General features: G+C 49.1%; 1 protein-coding gene across 2 annotated transcripts in view; it reads left to right on the top strand.

Annotated features, from left to right (window-relative positions):
- LOC135905005 (ATP-binding cassette sub-family C member 2-like) overlaps nt 1-24,075 on the top strand; it is a 190,191-nt gene that overhangs the window by 124,262 nt on the left and 41,854 nt on the right. For both annotated transcript variants that reach the window (XM_070541223.1, XM_065436005.2), the window contains 3 exons: nt 4,521-4,831; nt 22,505-22,632; nt 23,390-23,594. In XM_070541223.1, the coding sequence (XP_070397324.1) occupies nt 4,521-4,831; nt 22,505-22,632; nt 23,390-23,594 (644 nt within the window). The remainder of the gene's footprint in view (nt 1-4,520; nt 4,832-22,504; nt 22,633-23,389; nt 23,595-24,075) is intronic.

The raw sequence follows: 24,075 nt of genomic DNA, 5'->3' as shown, positions 1-24,075 counted from the left end.
TGTATCATCGTCTCTTCCTCTCCTTGTCAGAACGGTCTGCTGGAAACGAATTGTGCTATGAGGGAAAGGGCGCGTGCGCTTGGGCAAGCGAGTGGCCGGACGGAACCATGGGAAAAAGGAGGGAAGGCTGTTGCTCGCTCGTTCGTCTCACGTTTCGCTGGCCTCCCGGCGGTGACCTGCCCATCGTGTACGATGCGGCGAGCAAGAATCCACAGCAGATTCTCGCCCACGAAGTAAACACCTCACACGCAGGCGAGCGTTCGATCTAACACTGACTGTGTTGACAACGTCACACCAACCAGAGCATGAAGCGGACGCGTTCGCTCTCCAAGGCTGCCACGGGGGGACTCCGAGAAGGTGCCGAGTGAAAGGATGCGTGCTCTCGGCAACTGTGTTGTCGGACTGAACAGCAAAGAGGGGGAGAGGGAGGGCGAGGGGGGACTGTCGCTCGCTCGCTGTTCTTCGTCCATTCGTTCGAGCTATTCGCTTACCTTGACAAACATGGTCGATAGTTTCTGCATAACGTTTGCTTACATAAAAGAGACTGTAAGCAGCACTGTTATTTTTTAATTACTACCATTACATAAATTGCACATCGCTGCTTCCTAGCATCCGCTGTCTCATACGTTTACATTACTCAAGCCTACATGTGCACTTATTGCATTAACCGACATACGTACACTATTTAATATTCGCTTGTAGCGTTTTCGTTGAAACATGTTGTGCATTCTGACATTTAAACAACGGAAGCGCTGCGGCTTCGTTGAAAATACTCTGTTCTGGCGAAGTGTTCACAAATGTTAGACTTCTTGAAAACCAACATGTCGAAGTGGCATGAATATGATAAATTTTGCTGCTTAAAAAGAAGGCTTCTTATGAAAGCTGAAAACATCGTCCTATACTTAACGGTTTTTGTTTAGCTTCGCCGCCTCACCAAACTAAAATTCGAACTTCTCCAGTAATAATATCCAATATTGTTACCAGTTCAGCAGTATGTCGCATATAATGAGCAGATTTGGGTGGCTTTAGGTGTCGCAGCATTGCTTGGCCTAACATGGTGGTCTAACAGTGCGTGTGTGTGTCTGGGAATTTCTCCGCTCAAGTAAGATGAACACATTATATACGAGGGTCAGCCAGCACGAACCTCCGACGAACAAAGGACGTGAGAAGAGGATCCAGGCGCCCTTCACCAGTTGTATCACGGGGGTGGTTCATGACATCCCGCTGAACTGAGGTCGATACTACGCGCGGCACACCGGGTATTGCCTCAATTATCTCTTCCGGGAGCATGTCAACAATGAAAAACGGAAGTGTGGCAGCAACTTGGCTCTGCACTGTCGGCCATGTGGGTACACGCCTAAAGTCGCGGAAGTCTCCATCGTAAAGAGACACGCAGAACCGCCGACAACCAAGATCATCGAGGCCTTTACGATTGTCAAGTGCGGGCCTGGCATCAGTGCTGCATCCATTCCATAGGTTCACAAGGAAATCGCGGTATCTAAATAATTAACCTTCCCCTACTCTCTCTCACGCATAAAGCGTACTCAGAATATCCTAGTCACTGATGTAATCGTTTGTTATCTGTGTGTGCGTGCATTCTTTTTCTGGGTTTGAGTTGGTTTTCTCTGTCAATATCCTTCATCCCTTCACAAATAGCTTTAGTAGGAATTCAGTGGCCATGTTGTCCAGTTCCTTAATTTATCGCCACGGCGTCTGCTCTGTTTGCCGTATGATGTCGTTATAACAACAAGCCCGCAACAACCATATCGCGAAGAAACGGGGTGTTGTAGTATAACATTCGACACTGCGTATACAAATAAAGCTAGAGCATCTTGATAGCGCATTAAAACATCTAGTTGCAGATACATATGAAATACCTTCCCAAGGCACGAACAACATGGTAAAAGAAACGGATGACCGGTACATAAGCTACACTGTAACGCTCTGCAATATTGTGTTGCTATAATGGTCATTGTGTCAATTCTTTGTTGATCTGTTAATTAAACACTTCCTTTACTTTCGGATATACACTCGTGCAAATTTCCGCCGTGTTTATTACAACTTGAGAAGTGCCTTCATACCGATGTGCTCAATGCCCTGTCACAAGATGTGTGGGCCTGGTCCGGCGGTGAGCTTTTAGCCTGCCCCCTGTATGTGCACAGCGTGATGCTGTATGCATAAAGAGGAAACTAAATTCGAAAAATTGTATATTCTCAATGTCTTTCAAAAGTGACTTGTCTGTATTCTTCTTCTTTCTTCTTCTGCTTTCGTTTTCTTTTTCTCCATTTATTTACCCTCATGGCCAATCAAACATCACATAAAGAGGAAGGGTGGTGTGTGGGAGAGATATTTTAATACAATAAACACCAAAAATATAATAAATGCAAGGAAGCTTACAGAGGGTGCTAGAAAGTTTGGGAAGGACAACAGATTACAACACTAAAGACGCACTTCACACTAATGAAGTACAAGAAATTCATACTTCTTCATATACAATGGTTGAAAACATCATAGTTAACCACTTGCAATTAACGTGCAAGTGAACTTTCTCAGTTACAATTGAATAACACATAATAAGAAACACTAGCTTATGAAAACCCAGGCAGGCGCATATACAGCGGTAGACTACATTGACTTCGTTGCATGCGGAGGATCCTTGATGACTGTCCTACATGTGTTGCCATGGAAGTGTCCCGTGCGGACCCCGAATGCTGAATTTCTTTCTCAAAACTGCCCAGAATGAGCCGCTTGTAACAAATAATACATGTGTAAGACTAGACAACATATTCATACAAGACTCAGCGGCCACCGCGCAGATGCAAAACACAATTTACCTAAAACAGTAGCCAGCCACTTCGATGAACATGGTCGTATATTCCACAAGGTAAGGTCTATACACAACACACAAATTTCTGTTCTCCTCGCGAGGGGATATATGCAGAATCATACCTCATACACATGTTTAGGTGCCCACACTCGACGGAGATCAATTTGGCACGTGGCAACGTAGAATCGCTAAAAGCTGTAATTTGGACCAGACACTCTCATATCACAATGGCACAAAACATGTTATGGCACCAGCTAACCTCGATTCTCGATCTCACCTACTCCTCCCTCTCCAGTTCTTCCCTGACTCCCCCCTATCACTGCATTTGTTATTCTCTTCCACGTTTTGTGTATATGTCAACCATACGAGCCGTTTGCCCATGTACGCTTGCCCCCTCCCGTTTTCTCTGCTGTCACCCTCGTATTGGTTTTTCCGGCTTTTTTTTTCTTTCCTCCTGTTTTTTGCTCTATGATTTTACTTTTGCTTTCCTTTTAAAGAACCACACTGACATACTGCAAAGTCCGAGACGCCAGGATATCTTCTTTCGGCATCGCGATCACACAGGGTCGCGCAACGTCTATATGCCGCTGCGATGACGCCTATGCCGAACTACTGAGGCTAACGGCCTTTGTAAGACCAAGCCGCCGCCTTGCAGCTACCCCGTCCATTGTCCGTAGACTCCGCGTGGCCACCTTAACCCTTTCAAAATTACCCCGACACGTTGCTGCTACGCTACTCAAGTCATTCTTTCAACTTGTGGTTTTGTTACTCGCACACTGACCGGCTTACCAGCTCTTCTAAAACCACGAATGCACGCCGCCTACGACACATCAGATGGCTCCCTGACCTCCCGCTCCCCCAACACCCCACCGTCCTGTGTCTTTATCTTTCGCTGTTCGTTCTCTCCTTTTTTCTGCCGCCTTACCACTGTACCGCTCTTGTGCCCTCGCCTAAGAAGCCACGCCTAGAGCCTTCAAACGACCTCGCTCATTTTCTTTTCAGTCTCTCTCTTTACAGCCAGCCGACCCCGACACCGAGTGCACGTGACGTCACTGCACTAACCCGTTAAAACTAACCCGGAAAGGATGACGAGGTTGCCCTTGACGAAGATAGGTCCTCCTATCGAAACGTTGGCCAACCTTTCTGAGGCAGCTTATCCCTGTTCCTAACGTTTATACCACGTTTCTCAGAAATAATAACTTGCCAACTTGCTGCCATTGTCCTGTCGAACAAAAAGACGCCGGGCATTCTTACAAATGTGGTAACAATAGATTATGAAAACATAATTACAATAACCTTCAAAACAATCATCCATTTCGTTGCCGCAAGTATAATTCTTCATCTTCCTTTCACAAATTCACTTAGTGAACGAGCATATGGATCAGCTGACTAGTCGGATATCAGAAACTGTTAACGCAGAATGGTGCAGGATGGATTGACTCAGCAGCCCTTCAATGTGTCTCACTTGGGAAATAAATAATTATCATCACGAAGCATTAAGATTGCTAATAAGGAAAAGTCACCGCAGTACAAATGGCCAGTTGTTGGTATAAAAGTTCAGTTAAAGGCGCGGTATGTATGTTTGTCGTCATCCCGTTTTCGTGCACCGCAATTTCATTTACATTGTTTGGCTCCCTCGCATGGTCAGTGGCAAAACTTCTAATTACGACGTATCTCTGTGCTTTCCTCACAGTGGGCTTTCGGATTCTTGGGAGCGTACTGGTCGCTTTCACCGTGAAGTGCCTTTCACGATCGCTTCACAACGACATGCTGAGTCACTTGGTGCAGAGTCCCGTGTCCTTCTTCGATGCAACACCACGAGGCCGTGTGCTGAACCGCTTCTCGACCGACGTAGAAACCATGGAGGCCCGCTGCTTCCTTGCTGCCAAACAGACTATCCAGAACACACTCATCATTATCGCCAAGGTGGCAATCGTGGGAACACAGTCGCCTGTGGTCGTCGCCATTACGCTCATTGTCGGTCTATTTATCGCTTACATACTGGTGAGCACGTGTGTCATTTTGGTTGGTGGCCTTTTACCAAAAAAAAAACAAAGGCGGGTTAGGAGGGGGGGGGGGGGGGAAGGGCTTAATTATGAACCTGAATCTGAAAAAATATGTCGCATAAATAATTGAATCAGTAGCTGAGCGCAATAAAAACCACAGGCACAAGAACGGTTGACAAAGGCAAGCGCTTGTTTTTGTCCACCTTTCTTGTGTCTGTGGTTTTTATTGCGGTAAGTTACTGATTAAATTATAGAAAGAAAACTAGCCCAACAATCCGCTCTTCTTGATCACAGAAATATTTTCTCACCAAATGAATAAACTCTTTTTATGGGAGAGGATTAGAGGCGTACATGGCGAACTTTGTATTTACCCGTCCGGCTAAAAAATATGCGGTGTCACGCACTGTGAGAATCTATGCGAGAGAAACTTTTTATGCAGTTTGCTTTGACTGGCGATAATTAGCGGTAATGTTGGCTGCGAATGTGTAGCTTTTTAAGCGTTTATTGCAAAACGAGAGCGGTGCGTTAATCTTAAACGATACCTTGAGTGCACCACTGCTGTTTGTCTGCTTGAGGCATTGTGCGCCACTGTTCAAAATCTCTGGAGTGTTGAGCATCACCATTTCCTCAAACGTCACATGGCGTTGCGGCAGAACTGTTTTATTTATTTATTTATTTATTTATTTATTTATTTATTTATTTATTTATTTATTTATTTATTTATTTATTTATTTATTTATGGTTTATTTATTTATTTATTTATTTTCTATACTGCGGCTCGCCTTCGATAGCGTGGGAGTTGGGCAGTACAATAATTCTGTACAGTGCCCCGAAAACAAAGTCCAGGTTATACAAGAACTGATATAAGCAGTGCAAGTTATACGTGCTTATATGTGCTTTAAGATTATGTGTTCTAGAAGTTTACGTGATGTGCAAGTTTGTGAAATAGATCTCAAATTGGAAGGTAATGTTATATCACCTCCCTTGTGAAACGATTACCTTTGCAATTTTTCAATCATAAGGCAGTTGTGAAGTCGTGGGTGATATCCAGAAAAATAGACCATGATGTTTACTGCACCACTCCGTATATCTGATGAGGAAGTCATTAGGTATGTCGTCGGGGCCACTACCTTTGTTGGGTCAAGTTTAAGCAGTAGATTGAAAATACCAGCGTCGGTAATGTCTTGCTTATCAATTTTCATGTAATGTTGCGTAATTAAGTTTAACAGAATTATAGGCTGTACATAATTCAAGTAAATATTATATTTGTATGGGTACATTCTATGCATAAATACGTCGTTTGCACCACGTTTCGCTGCGCTGCGAAGAAGCTCCTGTTTTGCCCGACGCTTCTTTCGGGCCTGGGTGCCCTCAGCGCTGAGTGCACGCTTTGTACCCATTCTTGTGGTGCGTGTTTGCGTGATCCTTCTGCATACGTAGCCAGCAGGCTGTTTAGACGGCAGCTCCAAGCGCTCTCTTCAGTCTATGGACGATTGAAACGTTTACACTATCTCAGCCCAGCAAGTGACCTCCACCGCCCAGCACCTGCATTTTTGTTGCATAGCAAAGCAGGGACAGCACGTGCCATACGCACAAACTGTGAAACGCTGCCACGGCGACACCGGCTTGGCTGCGCGGAGGCGAGCGCCATCTGGTAGTGTTGCAAAAAATCCAGCAGCGCACACAAGCACAGATAGATGGATGGATGCTATGAGCGTCCCCTATAGAACGGGGCGGTGGGTTGCGCCACCAAGCTGTTATTGGTTAATTACCTAATGTCCTACCTTTATTTTGAAAAAGAACGCGAAGAATTCTCATCACCAAACTTTCTCAACCCCTATTGGGAATTTGTTTTTGTACGCCTCCGTTGGTGGCCTTTTCCCTACTTTTCTTCCGCTAATCTTCAAATCGCATATTACTTATCTCTATTGCACACATGTTTCCTTTCCCCCTGCTCTCGCTGAACCCAAGGGCTTCAAGAAGGCCAGAGGTGCCTAAATCGACCGCTGGTCAGATACATTCACGTTCGAATAAAACATGCTCCGTCGTTTCCCTAGCTTTACCGCAGCAAGCATACGCTTCTTCTTCTTTATTGTGACTCGCTTTAAAATTTCTTCGTCTATGGCATTCCGATCTTGCTTCGAAAGGTAAGGAGCTTCCCCTTGAGTTGTCATAAATTATTTCTTGACTGATTTTGATTTTTCTTTTCCTCTTAATTACTTACTCATCACAGGTTTCATCTCTATTCCTGCAACCCATCAGAGTGTCGCAGCCTCTCTGCCACTTGACGTTGTTTGTTGCCATGTTGCTTACCATACAGGTCGCATGCATGCTGGCAAGCTTTTTTGTTCTTTTCCTCCATGGTGAATCAATGTTTTTTTTCTGTACAGATACCTGAACATAATCCCAGCCCATTTAGGTTCTTCCATATTCCTCAGACGTTCTTCACAACCAATTTGACTCTGAGCTTCACTCACTTCAAAACTTGTCCAGCCCGTATCACCCTGCATAGCTTCATTTGTAGTCTTCCCGTGAAAGTCCAATCCGATGCGTCCCACTGACCTTTGTTCGCCATCGAGTACCGATTGTACCACGGACTTCAATTTGTACCCCTGACCGGCATCGAGTACCGATTGTACGTCTGACTTCTAGGACCGCATTTCCAAATGCTAGTCCTTGAACCATTACGCGTTACCCAGACACACCTCGTACCTATCGTATTGGCATAGCGCCATGTGTTTCATTAGGGCCGCATTTCTCTTCCCTTTTGCTGTTATTCTTTTTCCCTGTGTTTCATATATCTATTTCCTTCGTTTATACATATATCAAGATATTTATATTCGTTTACCCGAGGTATTTCCTGGCCCTGTATTGACATTGTTTTTTACTGTTTTGATTGAATACCATAACACCTGATTTTTCAAGGCTAAATTTCAGACCTAAATTCACGCATTCCTGTCCACAGACATTAGCCAGATGTTGCATATTATTTTCCTTGTTAGGGAGCAACATGATGTCGATTCTTGGACAACGTGCACACAAACCAAACATGAGAAAGAAAACAGCAAACACTTGGCTCTTTCTTCTTTCTCGAGTGACGTGTGTGTGCGTTGGCCAAGAATGGATGGGTTCCAACTGGCCCCCTTTTCAATCCTTCTGCAACACGATGTAGTCCGCAAACAACAAACCTAGAAGCTGCTGCTCTACTACTGTGCCCGCCTGTTTGTATAGAGATTCAACCCGGTATTACTTCCTTCTAGCACCCTCTCCATCCTCACCATGTACATCACAAACAGTAGCGGAGATAGAGGGCCCATCTGTCTCAGTCCCATTTTGATATCAACTTGCTCCTCGTTCCTTCCCATTCAACGCAAATTGTGTTTTCTAGGTAAATCTCTAGGTAAAGTTGTATACAGCTGCTTCATATGCCTTCCCATTCCACAATATCGCACAATAGGTTGCGGTTTACGTTGTCATGCGCTCCGATAATTGGGCACAGACCCACTTCGTCGTCGTTCTTACGGCGGCTCGTCTCTCGGGCAGGAGGAGGAGGAATAAACTTTTATTTTGGAAACAGTTTTCCAGGGTAAGCCCTGGTTCAACTCTCGGTGGGAGGTCTCCTCATTCCAGGAACCCTCTGGCCTTCGCTGCTTCCTTGGCCCTGGCAACGAGATGTCGTTGTTGTTCCAGGTCCTCGGAGACTAGCTTGGCCTCCCACGTTTCCATGAGGTCTTCGCTTTGTCTGGCGTTGCAACAGTCTCTCGGTGAAGGCAATGCGTCTTTGTCTATATGCCATGGACATTCGATGATCAGGTGCGCTAAGGTGTCCGGTACGCCGCACATTGGGCAGTGGTATCCTTGTAGCGTTGGGTACAGTCTATGCATGATGATTCCGTGGATATAAGTATTACTTTGCAGTCTTCTGAGTGTAGTGCTTTCTTCTTTGTTGAGCTTTGGGTGAGGTGGTGGGTACACCCTGCGTTCCAGCCTGTGATGTTGAAGCATCCCTGAGTACGTGATGGGTACGGTCTCTGCCTCCGCTGGCGCAGACTGGGCGTCTCGAGAGTAGGAAGGGTTGCCCCGGCAGGTGTGGCCTCGGGCCACGGCGTGTGCCGCTTCGTTCCCCTCCAGCCCCTCGTGCCCAGGAACCCATGTCACGCAGGTGTAGGGGATCGGAGTACTGCGGTGCTTCAATAGCTTCAGTGCTTGTGTTGACACGCGACCCTTAGCGTAGTTTCTGACGGCTGCTTGACAATCGGAGAAAATGACAGCTGCGTCCATGCACGTGGTAGTCGCTAGGGCGATCGCTGTCTCTTCTGCAGTCTCGGGGTTTTGTGCACGGACTGTGGCAGACGCTAGCTCTCTGCCCTGAGAATCTACGACGCTCAGGGCGTAAGCGTTTCTTTGCGGGTATTTTGCTACGTCGGTGTATCTGGCGTCCGTATCTTGCCTGTGTCTTCGCCGTAGAGCATCCACTCGGGCTTGTCTTCTTTCCTTGTGGTACGTGGGGTGCATGTTGCGTGGAATTGGGGCTATGCACAGGGATTCGCGGATGTTCGCAGGAATTTTTTCTTTTCGGTCCGTGGTGGCTATGAAGGTTTCACCGTAGCTCAGCCGTTGCAGCACTGATCTTCCGGTGGGCGTGAGCTTCAGTCGTTCTAACTGACTGGCTTTGTGAGCTTCAGCTACCTCTTGCCAGGTGTTGTGTACGCCCATCTTGAGAAGCCTCGTAGTCGAAGCCGTAGATGGTAGGCCCAGGGCGATTTTGGTGGCTTTCCGTATTTGAATGTTAATTTTTTCTACCTCTACATTCTTCAGCGCGAGGTAGGGCGTGCCGTATGTTATGCGACTGGTGAGGAGTGCTTGCATCACGCGTAGCGTGTCGTCTTCTTTAAGTCCGCTTCTATGGCTTGCAACTCTCCTGACGAGATGCGTGAGCTGTGATAGCGTTCGCTGTAGTCGCGGGAGGGTGGCCGCCCCGGACCCGTCTTTGTGTATGTGTAACCCTAGAACTCGTAGGGTTTCCACTTTTGGAATGGGTGTTCCATTGAGGGTGACGTTAGGATCGGGTTCATCGTAGCCGGGTGGTCTGCCTCTCGTTCTTGACTTGAGGACGAGGTGTTCGGACTTCTCGGGAGCACAGCAGAGGCCGCATTTGTGCAAGTAGCTCTCGATGGTATCTACTGCTTCCTGTAGGCATGTTTCTTGTGTTCCAGTGTTTGAGGCCCTTGTCCATAACGTGATATCATCTGCATAGAAAGCGTGTCTTACGTCTGGTATCGCGTCAAGGAGGCTGGGTAGTTTGATCATTGCGACGTTGAAGAGCAACGGCGATATGACCGAACCCTGCGGGGTGCCTTTGCTCGGTAGTCGGAAGCTGTCGCTGCGCAGGTTGTATATTCCAACGGTGGCCGTGCGGTCCGTGAGGAAATTCCTGACATAGTCGTATGTCCGGGAACCGCAGCCCACGTCTTCGAGGTTGCAGAGGATAGCTTCGTGACTGACGTTGTCAAAGGCTCCCTTTACGTCGATGGCTAAAATCGATGATTTGCTTCTGGTACTCAGGTGGTCGATGAGGTCTTCCTTGAGTAGAAGAAAGACATCTTGCGTTGACAGGTTCTGCCTGAAACCGAACATAGTGTTTGGAAAATATCCGTTGTCTTCGAGGTACGAGGTTAGCCGGTTGTGAATCATATGCTCGAAAAGTTTCCCTACGCACGAGGTAAGGGAAATTGGGCGCAAGTTCTCGATGCTGAGCTGTTTATTTGGTTTGGGGGATCATGGTAATCTCCGAGTGCTTCCATGCAGCCGGTAGCTTTCCTCTCTCCCAGCATTCGTTGAAGTACTGGAGCAGGGCTGCGGTAGCCTGCTGCGGAAGGTTCCGAAGATGCTTGTTCATGATCCGATCTTTGCCCGGGCTGGTGTTTCTTGTGAGCGTCGATAGTGCTGCAGAGAGTTCAGCATGCGTGAAGGGTTGGTCAAGGTCGGGGTTTGGTTTGCCACCGTAAACTTTGTCATATGCCGTCGTATTAACGGGTGGGTCGCCGCACAGCTTCTTCTGAATTTCGAGGAGGAGGTTCTCTTCTGATCCGGCGTGGTTGTGCACGAGCCTACAGAGGTTCTGTCACTGCTGTGTCTTCGTAGGGACGTTGTCGAGAAGGGCGCGCAGGAGATGCCACGTCGTCTTTGTGCTCAGGGTTCCCTGGAGTTTGTCGCAAAATGCGTGCCAGTTCTGTCTTCCTAATCTCTCCGCGTACGCCTGTGCTTGCTCGGTGAGGAGGGCAATTCGCTTCTTTAATTTCTTGTTTAGCTTCTGTCTCTTCCACCTCTTGAGAAGAGCTCTTCTGGCTTCCCAGAGGTGGAGGAGATGCGTGTCGACGGCTGGCACTACTTCATTCAGCTGTATTGTTTTCGTGTGTCGTTCTGCCGTGTCGAGGACTTTCTCCAGCCAGTCATCTATGTTCTCGATGGTGGTCTCGACATTTAGCACGTCTCTGAATAACTTCCACTCCGTTACCCGGGCCGTTCCAAGCCTAGCGGGCTTGCGAGTGTGAGCCACGGTTAGTTGGAGGATGTGGTGATCGCTGCCCAGGGTTTCTGGGAGTCGGCTCCATTCTGCCGAGGGCACGTTTAGCGTGAAGGTGAGATCGGGGTTTGTGTCTCTGGAGACACTATTACCTATCCTCGTTGTTTGGAGTGGGTCATTCCACATGGTGAGTCTGTGCTGTTGTGCAGTGTCGTGCACTCGGGCTCCTTTCTTCGTGGTGGTCTGGTATCCCCAGGCCGTGTGTGGGGCGTTGAAGTCCCCAACTATAACGACTTGGTGACCATCAGTGCGCTTCTTAATTTCTCGGACAAAGTGGTCGAAGTCTGAAAGGGCGTCTCTGGGAGGGCTGTACACACTGACTACGAATACGCTCTTGAGCGATTTCCTCTCCGGTATGATTTCGATTAAGGTGTGTTCGATCGGTGTATTGACGGGTTCCAATTCCTGTACTGTGATATTCTTCTTGGTGAGAATTGCCGTGCGTTTCGTTTGTACGTGGGCGTTGTACCCTTGTAGCCGGACGTTTTGTGTATTTGTTTCTTGCAGCGCTATGAGGTCGGGTGGGTCTTGTTTGACAAATTCTTGTAAGGTAGCATGCCGTGGTCGATAGGAACGACAGTTCCACTGCCATATGCGGAGAGTTGAAAGCGCATTTGTAGTCCTGTGATTAGGGACCGCCATCTTCGGTTGTTGCTGCTCCCTGCCGACGCTCGCGGGTAGGTGAAATTGAACGAGAGGCACTTCGGTCGTTTGCTCGCGGCCGCTTTCTGTCGGGCTGAATGTCATTTAGTGACGTGTTGAGGTGCTGTTTTGTTACATACGTCTTCTTGATGTGGGCTATGAAGTTGTTTTGTTGCGCTGCGAGTCCATCCACCTTGGCGTCTAGCGTGTTGACCTTATTGGCTATACTTGCGGCGAAATTCGTTATTGCTGCCTGGACGATTTTCTCAATTGTGTCGTGGGTATTTTTCATGAGAGTTTCTTGGAGGATTTGGAATCGTGCGTCAACTACGGATTGAACATCTGCGTCGGGAAGTGAGAGTCGCGGCTGTGCAATGTTCTCTTGGCCTGTCGTACATCTCTGTTGCAGTTTATCAATGATATCTTTTTGCTCCTCGCACTTCTGTAGAAGCCTGTTTATGTTGTCTTGCTGTATCTGTTGACATTGGATCAGCTTGTCGATGAGAGCCTGTTGGCTTTGTAGTTGACTGTTTTGATTGTGCAACGTGTTTTGTTGAATTTGCACCTTATTTTCGAGAGCCTGAAGGGCCGCAGCTTCGGCCGACAAGAATTTGGAACTGCTCGTGGTTCTCGATCCACTCGATCCGCTTACCACATCCGCGTAGCTCACGCGTTTCGGCGAGTGCGAGCGTGAGCGTGATCGGGAAGGCGATAGGAGTATAGATCTAGATCTACTTCGTTTGGGGACGCTGCCATCACTGCCCCTCAAGCTGGTGGATGTGCTTCCTAATTGTGGGAATTGTTCGCCGCCTGAGCTCCAGCGACTGTCTCTCACTTTGAGCCTGTCGATGCGTTGCTGTCGTATGTTGAATGGCGGCGGGTTGGGTTTCAGTCTTTTCTTGCAATCTTTGCTCGCGGTTTCGTGCCCTTCTCCACATAACTTGCATGCGGGTTTGCACTCGTGATCGGGTAGTTTATCGGTTTTGCCACATTTAGAGCAGAAGGCTGGCAGTGGTCTCGGGCAGACATCCTGGCGGTGTCCCGTGTTGCCACAAGTTCTGCAGTATTGCACTGACTTGCGGTAGGGTCGGCATCGAAAATCGAGACTCTGGAAGCGGACGTAATAAGGAACGTGCGGTCCTTGGAAAAAGATCACGGCCGCGGACGATTGCCCGAGCATACGAACGTCGAGGACGGTGTACCTCGCTGGTGCGCGAAGACCTGCCTTGAGTTCTTAACTCATGCCGGGCAAGAGCCCGCTTATTACGCCTCTGGATACATCGTCCGGGGTTCTCGTGTTGCCTTTTACAGTGAAGAAAGTGCCGCCAAGTTGTATTGTGCTGATATTTTCGAGTTTCTTCGCGTCTTCCCAGTCGGCCGTGCTTGCAATAATCAGGTTCTCAATTCTTTGCACTTGAACGCACACTTTTTCGCCGAAATCTTGCTGCGAGAAACCGCTGGCTCTTCCGATGGCGTGCATAATGGCGGCATTGTTCCACTTTGCAAGCTCGAGGCCTGGTTGCGGGCGGAATACGACCTTGTAGTCGTCGACTGGTAGAGGCGGCATTCGGGGCTTTCGCTGTTGCGGTGGTGGTGGCTTCCCATTCGTTTGTTGCTTGGCTGGGTTGCTTTCTTGTGTCGTTTGATGCTCTGCGTCCTTCTTGCCTTTTCTGCCCCGCGTAATCCAGATGCTCTCGCGTTCAATAGTTCTTCCGCTGCTTGCGTCATAATTCCAGGCAGTTTCTGTGTTGTTTACTTCAGTCGGGTCCATCTGCATTGTGTTTGTGTCTTCCAGCTGTTCTTTTGGTGTGTTGATTGCTTCTACTGCTCCTTCGCTCATCTCGGGAGTTCGTCGCTGCGTGGGCAGGCGCCCGTGCTATGCTCGCAGATACGCTCGAGCGGCGCGAGCACGCGCCACGGGGTTGCAGCCGCTCGTTCGGCGTTGGGCTTAGCTAGGCGGCTGTGCGGTCGTTGCAGAAATCAGTAAATAGGACACTCACTTGATGGTGGCTAGTGCCCGCCGATTTCTCTCACCTTGCCGGTTGTGGAGTTGGCAAAATTAAGTTGGTCGCTGGGCGTGATCCTGGTTGACAGGCACGAGAAGCGGGAGCCCATGTGAAGCGCGTCTGTTCTCCACGGCCCCCTAGCGGCTTTTCTCCTCTCTCGGGCATCTACCAATAATATCGTAATACTGCCCGCCGTCGACAAAAGCGCCATCACGGTGCTTTTAAATATCCAAGGCACGTGGAGAGTGGTAGGGCTTTAGTCGGGTGACGTGGACGATGTCACTGTCACACCGAAGAACGTAGTGGGCGTTGCTAGAACAATTTCATAGGTGACATCGGTCACTTGGAGGAGGACGCGATATGGGCCGGTATAACAGGAAAGCAGTTTCTCACAAAGGCCAACTTTACGCGATGGTGACCAAAGCAGCACAAGGGTGCCGGGCGCAAAATGGACATCACGGTGATGGAGGTCGTAGCGTCGCTTATGTTTGTTTTGAGAGACTTGTAGACGAACGCGCGCAAGTTGACGAGCATGGTCAGCACGGGCGATTGCATCACGGGGATAAGCGCTAGTTGAAGCTGTGGTGGACGGAAGCACGGTGTCTAGTATTAGCGTTGGTCAGCGTCAATAAAAGAGGTAAAACGGGGAAAAGCCGGCAGTTTCGAGACGGGAAGAGTTGTATGCAAAGGTAATGTAGGGAAGAGCCCGGTCCCAGTCACGGTGGTTGTCTGAAATGTATTCGGATAGCATGCCTGTAAGGGTACGGTTCAAACGCTCAGTGAGGCCGTTTGTTTGAGGGTGGTAGGAGGTAGCAAATTTATGCTGAATAGAGCAGCCCCGCATGATGTCGTCAATGACTTTCGCCAAAAACGTACGGCCACGGTCTGTTAGCAATTGACGCGGAGCACCATGCATCAAAATGATATCATGTAGAAGGAAGTCCGCAACATCAGTTGCGCAACTGGTCGGAAGATCGTGGGTTACGGCGTAGCGGGTCGCGTAGTCAGCCAAGACTGCAACCCACTTGTTTCCTGATGTAGATTCTAGAAATGGGCCCAGAAGGTCTAAGTCAACACGATGGAAGGGCTCGGCAGGGATGTCGAGCGGCTGCGGGTAACCAGCGGGGGGGGTGGGAAGGCTTCTTGCGTCGTTGGCAATGTTCACAAGCGGCGACGTAACGTCGTATGGAACGGGCAAGGCCCGGCCAGAATAAACGGCGACGTACACGGTCATAGGTTCGAGATACGCCGAGGTGTCCTGCCGTTGGTGCGTCGTGGAGCTCTTCTAGAACGGTAGAGTGGAGGTGTTTAGGTATAACAAGTAGGAACTCAGAGCCATCCGGATGAAGGTTACGACGGTACAGAAAACCGTCGCGGAGGACGAAGACGCATTGAGTGGCGTCGGCCGGAGAGTGTTCAAAACGGTCGATGAGTCCTCTGATGTTGGCGTCACGACGTTGCTCGTCGGCGAAATGAAGCAGCTGCAACACAGAGAATATACAAGCAGCACTGGTAATATTGGAGGAGTCAGGGTCGTCAACATGGTAACGCGACAGGCTGTCAGCGTCTTGGTGCAGGCGGCCAGACTTGTAGACAACAGAATACGAAAATTCTTGTAGTCTCAAAGCCCATGGACCAAGCCTGCCTGGACAGAGCCAGCTAGCAAAGAGCATGATGGTCAGTGACTACGGAAAAAGGGTGACCGTAGAGGTAAGGGCGGAACTTCGCAACCACCCAGACTACAGCAAGGCATTCTCGTTCCGTAATGGAATAGTTGCGCTCCGATGGTGTGAGGAGGCGGCTTGCATAAGCAATAACGCGATCCTGGCCACGCTGACGCTGGACTAAGACGCCACCTACGCCATGACCGCTGGCATCTGTACGCAATTCTGTAGGGGCATCAGGGTAGACGTGGGCGAGAACGGGTGGTGAGGAGAGAAGAGTGACGAGACGAGAGAAGGCGGCGGCTTCTGCACCCCACGAGAATTGCACGCCTTTCTTCAAAAGATAAGTGAGGGGTCTAACAATTGCCTCAAAATCTTGGACAAAACGACGAAAGTGCGAGCGTAGCCCGACAAAACTTCGAACGTCTGTGGCTGTCTTCGGAACCAGAAAGTCTCGGACAGCGCGAGTTTTGCCGGGACCAGGCTGTACTCCGGAAGCATAAACGAGGTGGCCCAGAACAGTAATTTGGCGGTGGCCGAAACGACATTTCGACGAGTTAAGTTGCAGTTTCGCCTTTCAAAATACATCAAGTATAGCTGTTAGACGCTCAAGGTGAGTGTCGAACGTGGGCGAGAAGACGATGACGTCGTCGAGGTAGCAGAGACAAGTGGACCATTTGAAGCCACGGAGCAAGGAGTCCATTATACGCTCAATGGTTGCAGGGGCGTTGCATAATCCAAACGGCATTACTTTAAATTGGTATAGGCCATCAGGTGGGATGAACGCGGTTTTTCTCTGTCCATATCGTCAACAGCAATCTGCCAGTATCCAGAACGAAGATCGATAGAAGAGAAATAGCTGGAACCGTGGAGGCAGTCAAGGGCGTCGTCTATACGTGGGAGCGGGTAGACGTCCTTCTTGGTAATGTTGTTCAGATGGCGGTATTCTACACAGAAGTGCCACGTGCCATCCTTCTTCTTAACCAACACTATAGGTGACACCCAGGAACACGAAGAAGGCTCAATGATGCTTTTGTCTAGCATTTTGTTGAGTTCGCTTTGAATTACTCAGCGTTCCCACACAGAAACTCGATACGGTCGTCGGTGAATAGGAGTAGCATCGCAAGTAAGAATCCACTGCTTGACCGCGAGCGTCTGGCCTAAAGGGTGATCGTCGAAGTCGAAAATATCTCTGTAGGACAATAAAAATTAGTAAAGGTCTTCAGCCTGTGCAGAAGACAGGTCCGTCTTAACCATTTTCTGTATCTTGGGATCGGCGGCCGAGGCTGGCACGATGGGCCTGCTAAGTTCGCAAGAAGCATCGGTTGATAACGCTGCCACGTGATGGTCGCCGAGACAATCAACGTTGGCAAAGCAAATACCTTGCGGTGGAATTTGCTTTGCCAATCGAAAGTTAAAGATAGGTATGCGAGTTCAGTTCGCAATAATAGTAGGTATACTGTGAGGCACGGTAACGTCATACTGTAGTGGAATGTCGGGCAGAGGAGTGACGAGGTGCTCGCCATCAGGGACTGGTGAGGAAGACAAGAGTTCAATATAGGCTATTGATTTTGGCAGCTGGCGAATAAAGCCGGTGGGACGTAGACGGCACTGGGGTGCGTCAAAAGGTTCTGCGAGAATCGGCAACTCAAGGCGAAGGGTACTGGCCGAGCAGTCAATAAGAGCAGAATGCGGGGAGAGAAAATCGAGGCCGAAAATGAGGTCGTGGGGGCAATGAGCAATCACGGTGAAGAGGACAGGAGTGTGGCGGCCGGCGATGCTAACACGTGCCATACACATGCCGATGATAGGCACAGTACCGCCATCCGCAACGCAGACGACGCGTGCCGACGCTGGTGTGAGGAGCTTGTTCAGTCGTCATCGGAAGGCAGCACTCATAATAGAAAGATGTGCCCCTGTATCGATGAGTGCCGTGACAGGATAGCCATCAACGTCAACGTCAAGAAGGTTTTGGTTCGTGTTTAACGTGAGGAGACGATTTGAGGGCAGTGTCGACAACGCAGCCTCACCTCCACAAGCTGCAGTGCCTAGTTTTCCGGCTCGGCCCTGGAGGCGATAGGCGGCGAAGAGAAGCGGCGCGATTGGGGCGAACGAGACTGACAGCGTCGAGGTGAGGGCGAGCAGCTGTAGCGGAGGTTCGGAGCAGGGGCATCAGCGGCAGTGAGTTCATGGCGGGTGGCATAGGGAACAGAAGGTCCAAAGGTGCGGGATTAAGTGGCGGCGTATGTCCGAGGAGGCGGTGGCCATCGGTTGCGGCAGTGACGAGCGACGTGGCCGATGCGACAGCAGTGGAAGCACATTGGTCTGTCATCAGGCATACGCCATTCGGACGGGTTGCGGCGAGATGTTGTAGAAAAGGACTATCGGGGACGAGGAGGGCAGGTAGAGAACTGGGGAACGCTGGGTGTTGGTGTTGAACACACGGAGTTCAGACCCATGTTCTCAAATTCCTGCCTGACTACGGCCTGAATCCTGGCATTCGTGGTTGCTGGCGGATCGGGAGGCGTCGTGGAGAAAGTTGGCGAACAGGAGGCCTCAAACTCGCGGCGAACAATACGGGTTAGGTCATCACAGGTGGTGGCCTGACGCGGTCGACCCTCACATGTCGACGTAGCAGCGGTGTTGGGTAGCCGCGTGATGTAGTGCGTGATACGGCGGCTCTTGGCTTGTTCAAGGCGCCGGCATTTTTAATAATGGCGTCGATTGTCGAGACGTTGCCGAAAACAAGCAAACTGAAAGCCTCGTCGGCGATACCTTTTATAACATGGGAAACTTTATCTGATTCAGACATAGCATCGTCAGCTTTGCGACATAGAGCCAAGACGTCGAAGATGTATAAAACGTACGGCTCTGTAGATGTCTGCACACGAGACGCAACAGCCTTCCTTGCGGCAACCTTGCGGCCAATGGGGTCGCCGAACAGTTCCCATAGCTTTTCTTTGAAAGTGTTCCAACTGCTTATCTCGTCGTCATGCGTCTGGTACCACACGCGTGGTGTGCCGCCAAGATAAAAGATGACATGGGCGAGCAGAATTGTTGGGTCCCACCTGTCATTAGCGTTGGCATGCTTATATAGCTTGATCCATTCGTCAACGTCCTGTGCCTCAAGGCCAGAGAACACACCAGGGTCGCGATGTTGGGCAACCGTGACGATTGGAGCAATCCGACCAGCCGAAGCCGTTGCAGAGGTGGGCTCGTCACCGGGAGGCGTGGTGACAAGCTCGATGTACCGACGACTCCGGAGTTCCGTGGTGAGGGCGGGGATCACTGACCTCCACCAGAATGTTACGTGTAGAAAGACACAGACGAAAGACGTGGCTTACAGGCTATTTACACTGGACTGGAGCCAGAGTGCCAAGCCGACATTCGCTCGCGCCAAGGGCACAGACCCACTTCGTCGTCGTTCTCGCGGCGGCTCGTCTCTCGGGTATCTACCGATAATATCGTAATAATATAAAATATCTCTGGCCAAGCACTCCGTGCAGACAGTTAAGCAGCGAAGCTGAAACATGCAGTCCCGGTGTTTCATCATCATCATCAGCCTGGTTACGCCCACTGCAGGGCAAAGGCCTCTCCCATACTTCTCCAACAACCCCGGTCATGTACTAATTGTGGCCATGCCGTGCCTGTAAACTTCCTAATCTCATCCGCCCACCTAACTTTCTGCCGCCCCCTGCTACGCTTCCCTTCCCTTGGGATCCAGTCCGTAACCCTTAATGACCATCGGTTGTCTTCCCTCCTCATTACATGTCCTGCCCATGCCCATTTCTTTTTCTTGATTTCAACTAAGATGTCAATAACTCGCGTTTGTTCCCTCACCGAATCTGCTCTTTTCTTATCCCTTAACGTTACACCTATCATTCTTCTTTCCATAGCTCGTTGCGTCGTCCTCAATTTGGTCACGGTGTTTATCACTCGATTAATCCCGACTGTTCATTAAACGACGGCTTGGTAGGCTGCCTGATGCTCGGTACGCAGTTGCTTCTTGCGCTCGGCTACACTAGCCTATCCTTGTGCCCGGGCTGGAGCATCGGCATGGCGTAGACGAGCTCGTTGCCGGTTCTGCTCACGACGTTGCTGATCTAAAGCTACCTGCTCCTCAGGGGAACAATATGCCATTATTTTCTGTCCATGCTTGTAATTTTAGTTTATTGCCTGCATTGCTAACCTGTATGCTAGCGATGTAATGATCAACGGTTGCCTTACCTTTAAACATTAAATTCATTCTGCTTTGTGACCAGCTGCCTGGCATTCGTCTATCTTTAAGTTTTTTTACTGCTTTCAACGGAGCTTACTTAAATTTTTTATTCTATTTTAATAGTTAGCCTAACCGGAACCTCATGTAGCGCTGTGGCTGTGCGCTTAGTAGATTGCTCTTCGGCTTTCTTCCAGTTGAAATTTGTCCGCACCAGCTCCTTTTCCATCTGGTTCTCGTTCGTGCTCTTTTTTTCCTCAAATACACTCTCGTAGTTGCCTTGCAAAGATTCGGCTGCTATTTTCCGGCTGTAGTTTGATGTCGCGTCCCCTTCCAGTTTGTTTGCATGTTCGTCTAGGGCATGTTGTTTTGTTGTTCCAGACTTCCTGCCTAATAAGTTTATGTGGTTCCAAAATATTCTAGGTGCCGCCTCCTTTTTCTTACGTATTTCTGACAACCAACGTTCACTCCCACCTTTCATCTTTGTTTGAATCAGTATTTGAACCGTAGATTTTTTCTCCCGGTATATGTCCCATCTTCTGGCTACTTCATCCTGCGGCAACTGCGCTTTTTTTGCTTGCCTGTGCTCTCGTAATGCTTACTTTCATTGGGCGATCGCTTCTCGTATCTCCCATTTCTGCCATCAGCTATTCTGTTTGATTTTTTTTCTTGCCAACGAGCATGTTGCTTCTCTCGCTGTATTTCTGTCGTAATTACACTTAGAAGCTCATTATATTCCCACTCCTTGCTTGGCCATTTTCCAAGTTCTTCCTCTGCTCTTGTGACTGTATTTGTTATTTGTTTGGTGTTCAAACTGAAACTGGCCAATCTTCTCTCCTTGCTCTCTTCCCCAATCACATATCCAATTTTCAAAATGATACAGTTATAATCACTCCCTATAGGGCACGATCCATCGGCGACGCGTACATCCGGATGCGACCGCCGTATACTGCTAAACCCTTTCTCGTCAATGATCATTTCTCACAACTTATAAATTACTTTTGTCATCAGACAGTAATCAATAGTCGATTGCCGGTCTTCCACTTCTCACGTGATCTACCCATCGCACTTGGACCCTGTATTCACGATAACGAGGTTATGTTGGCCACTAATATGTAGCATTGACGTCCCGTTGTTGTCAGTATTACCATCTAGATCCTGTACGTGGGCATTCATGTCACCTAATGGGATTATTTCGACGTCATTCCCGAATCCCCTAATTTCAGCATTTAGGCATTTTACTAACTCTTGATCCTTCTATCTGCAATTACTTCCCGTCCATAAATACGTTACGCCCAGCCAAGTTTTCTTTCCGCTCATTGTGCGTGACAACCAAAGATGCTCATGACATTTTGAATTTACTCTTTCCCATTTGGCTCCCTGATGCACGAGCATTCCGACTCCCCCTCCCTTTCTTTTCTACTTTGTTCCGTTGCACCCTTGCCAAGCTTAATTCTCAATTACTGGCGGCTCTTCCGAGTCTCTAACGTGCGTTTCAGTCACCGCATACACTCCTGTCTATTCTCCATTTAACTTCTCTTCAATGTCTACCCACTTTTCCTTTCTTCTGTGGGCCTGCGTGTTTATGTAGCCTATTGCATGGCAAGCACTCTTTCTTGTTTTCCTCCATTTTCTCTTATTCATGGCGATGCTATCCTAATGTTCCCCGAGGGGACCTTCTTCATTACAACCTACCATGGCCTCCTGAGTGCCCGTGGGCCTCCAAGAAAGCAACTGCGTGACCAGCAACTCACCAGCCCACTTCTTGTCCAAGCCTCTAATTGAAGTGGATCCCGTCACGTTGAAAACCACCATGCCTTCTCACTTCTCTGCTCACTTCTACAACCTCGAAACCTTCCTTTCTCTTTGCTCAATCTTCGTATAGCCTAATTTGCAGCCGCAGCGCGGGCGCCGTCTCGCGGTGTTGCAAGAAACCCAGCGGCACGCGTGGAAAGACCATGACAGCAGCAGCAGCAGTAGCAGCGCCTATAAAGTCAGGAGAAGAGGCAAAGAAAGCTTCGATTTAAAATGCAGGCCAACCCAGAAGGCAGCGCAGTTTAACACAGCTGGCGAAAGTGCTTGCTGTCACGTGCGAATAATGCGAGAAACTGGTACGTGGCTCATGCGCAAGACGTTTCATAGAGAGACTTTGGTACACGAGAAGCATGCGTCCGATCGCGCCCCAATGGTGAGAGCATTGGGCTGCTGTGCTGAATAAGAGAGAGGTTCGATTCCACCACCTGTCGCGCATTATATTATATTATGGCATTGTAGGCGGATTTCGCCCACTCTGGAGGCACCTAACAGAAACCTCAGTGTGAGGTCAGTGTCCGCAAGTGCATCGTGTTTTCCAGGAAATCGCGACAGAGATACGAGGTATAGAGACGCAACTTTGATAAACCAGACTCAGCAACGTAGCACGTGACTCAGGCTCGAGCAGTTGTCGAGAATTCACCATCTACGTATGCTATCGTACACTTAGAGAGCTAGCGTTGCTAAGTTCTAGCCCATTTTTTTTTCTCCGCTCTGTCTTCCTCAACCTTCTCACCATTCGCAGAGGCTGGCACTGAAGGCAACCAACTGTGGCCGCTACGTAGAGAGCCTGGCCATGTCTCGCCTTCTGCAGCAGGCTGCAGAAACCGCGGACGCGCTGAGCACTGTGCGAGCGTACGGTGTGGCCGGCAGGTGATAATTCATTATTTCTATTGCCATCTCTTTTAAATCAGGGGGCGACAAATATTGGTGGTGTTGGAGGCGAGCTGCAGCTACAGGAGGGTTTAACCTGGCGAAAAATCGGCGCAAATTCCCCGAGCCTGAGCGTCTCATACAACATCACTGCGACTCGCCGTGGTTGCTTAGTGGCTCTGGTGTTGCGCTCCTAAGCGCGAGGTCGCGGGATCAAATCCTGGCCAAGGCGGCCGCATTTTGATGAGGGCAAATTCTAAAAACATCCGTGTACTTGCACCTAGGTGCACGTTAAAGAACCACAAGTGGTTAAAATTAACCCGTAGTCACCCACTACGCCGTGCCTCATAATCAGATCATCGTTTCGGCACGTGAAACCCCTAATTTAAACGTCACTGCAATATTTTTACTACGTGTCCTTCAAACCCGTCTTTCATCGGGATGCAAAAGGAAGATGTGAAACATGCATAAGCTTTCTACGCATTACGATATCGTAAGCCGGCAGTATTCTTATGTCTGTTCTATCTCGTAAAGTTACCAACGTCCACAATTAGACTAATAGCTTGAAAGCAGGCCTTGTGCTCACGAGACGATAATACGGCGCTTCTGTTCTGTTGTGTGCGAGTTCTTAACTTACGCCACTGTTTCTTCAACTATAACTAAACGATTTGCGCAAACGCGCACCTAGCAGTCCGAGCCCGCTCGCTCTTCCTGCTCGGTGTGCAGCCTATCAACATAAGTTTGCTTCTATCGCCAGGTTACGGCGCCACTTCTGCCACCTGGTGGACGACGTCGCCCACGGATTCATGTGCCTCCTTGGCGCGTACCGCTTTGCGCGAACGGCGACCGCTACCTTTGGCTTCCTGGTGGTCGTCTGCACCTTGGTAGCCAGCATAGCGTTTGCTGGCTCTTTGGTACCCGACCCGAGCAGCCTCGGACTGGCACTGAGCAACGCCTGCTCGGTGCGTACACTTCCCGTCTAATGAATACGGTCGACGTTAATGCCATTAGTACTCAAGCAATGTATCAAGAAGCAGTATTGTTGGGCAGACCCTTACATTCGATTTGTAGTCAGAGAAAGAGTAGAAGAACATTTTGATTTAACGATAACTGAACGCAGGCCCTACAGCCTCAGGAATATCCGATCGATGGCCAACCTATTCATTGTAAAGACGAGCGGTACTGGACCTTCATAAGTTCCTAGAAGCGAGTGGTATTCTCGGAAAGTGTTGAGTAGAGCATTTATGTGTGATAAACTGTTGTATGTGTTTATATTACTCGGACTTTGGCCCATTCTATTCCTGAATTCGTGTGCCTTCATGCGAACCTATACCGTGTTTTCTTATGCGCCCTTACTTTAGCCTATTTATGTAACTGGACTTCGTGTTGCAGTGATGACTTTGAGTTTTAGAGGAGTCTTACGTGATTTCTTTGTCCATATAT

Source organism: Dermacentor albipictus, chromosome 6 (genome assembly GCF_038994185.2).
Source record: "Dermacentor albipictus isolate Rhodes 1998 colony chromosome 6, USDA_Dalb.pri_finalv2, whole genome shotgun sequence".
NCBI lineage: Eukaryota > Metazoa > Arthropoda > Arachnida > Ixodida > Ixodidae > Dermacentor > Dermacentor albipictus.
This window is presented reverse-complemented; position numbering and strand designations above follow the sequence as displayed.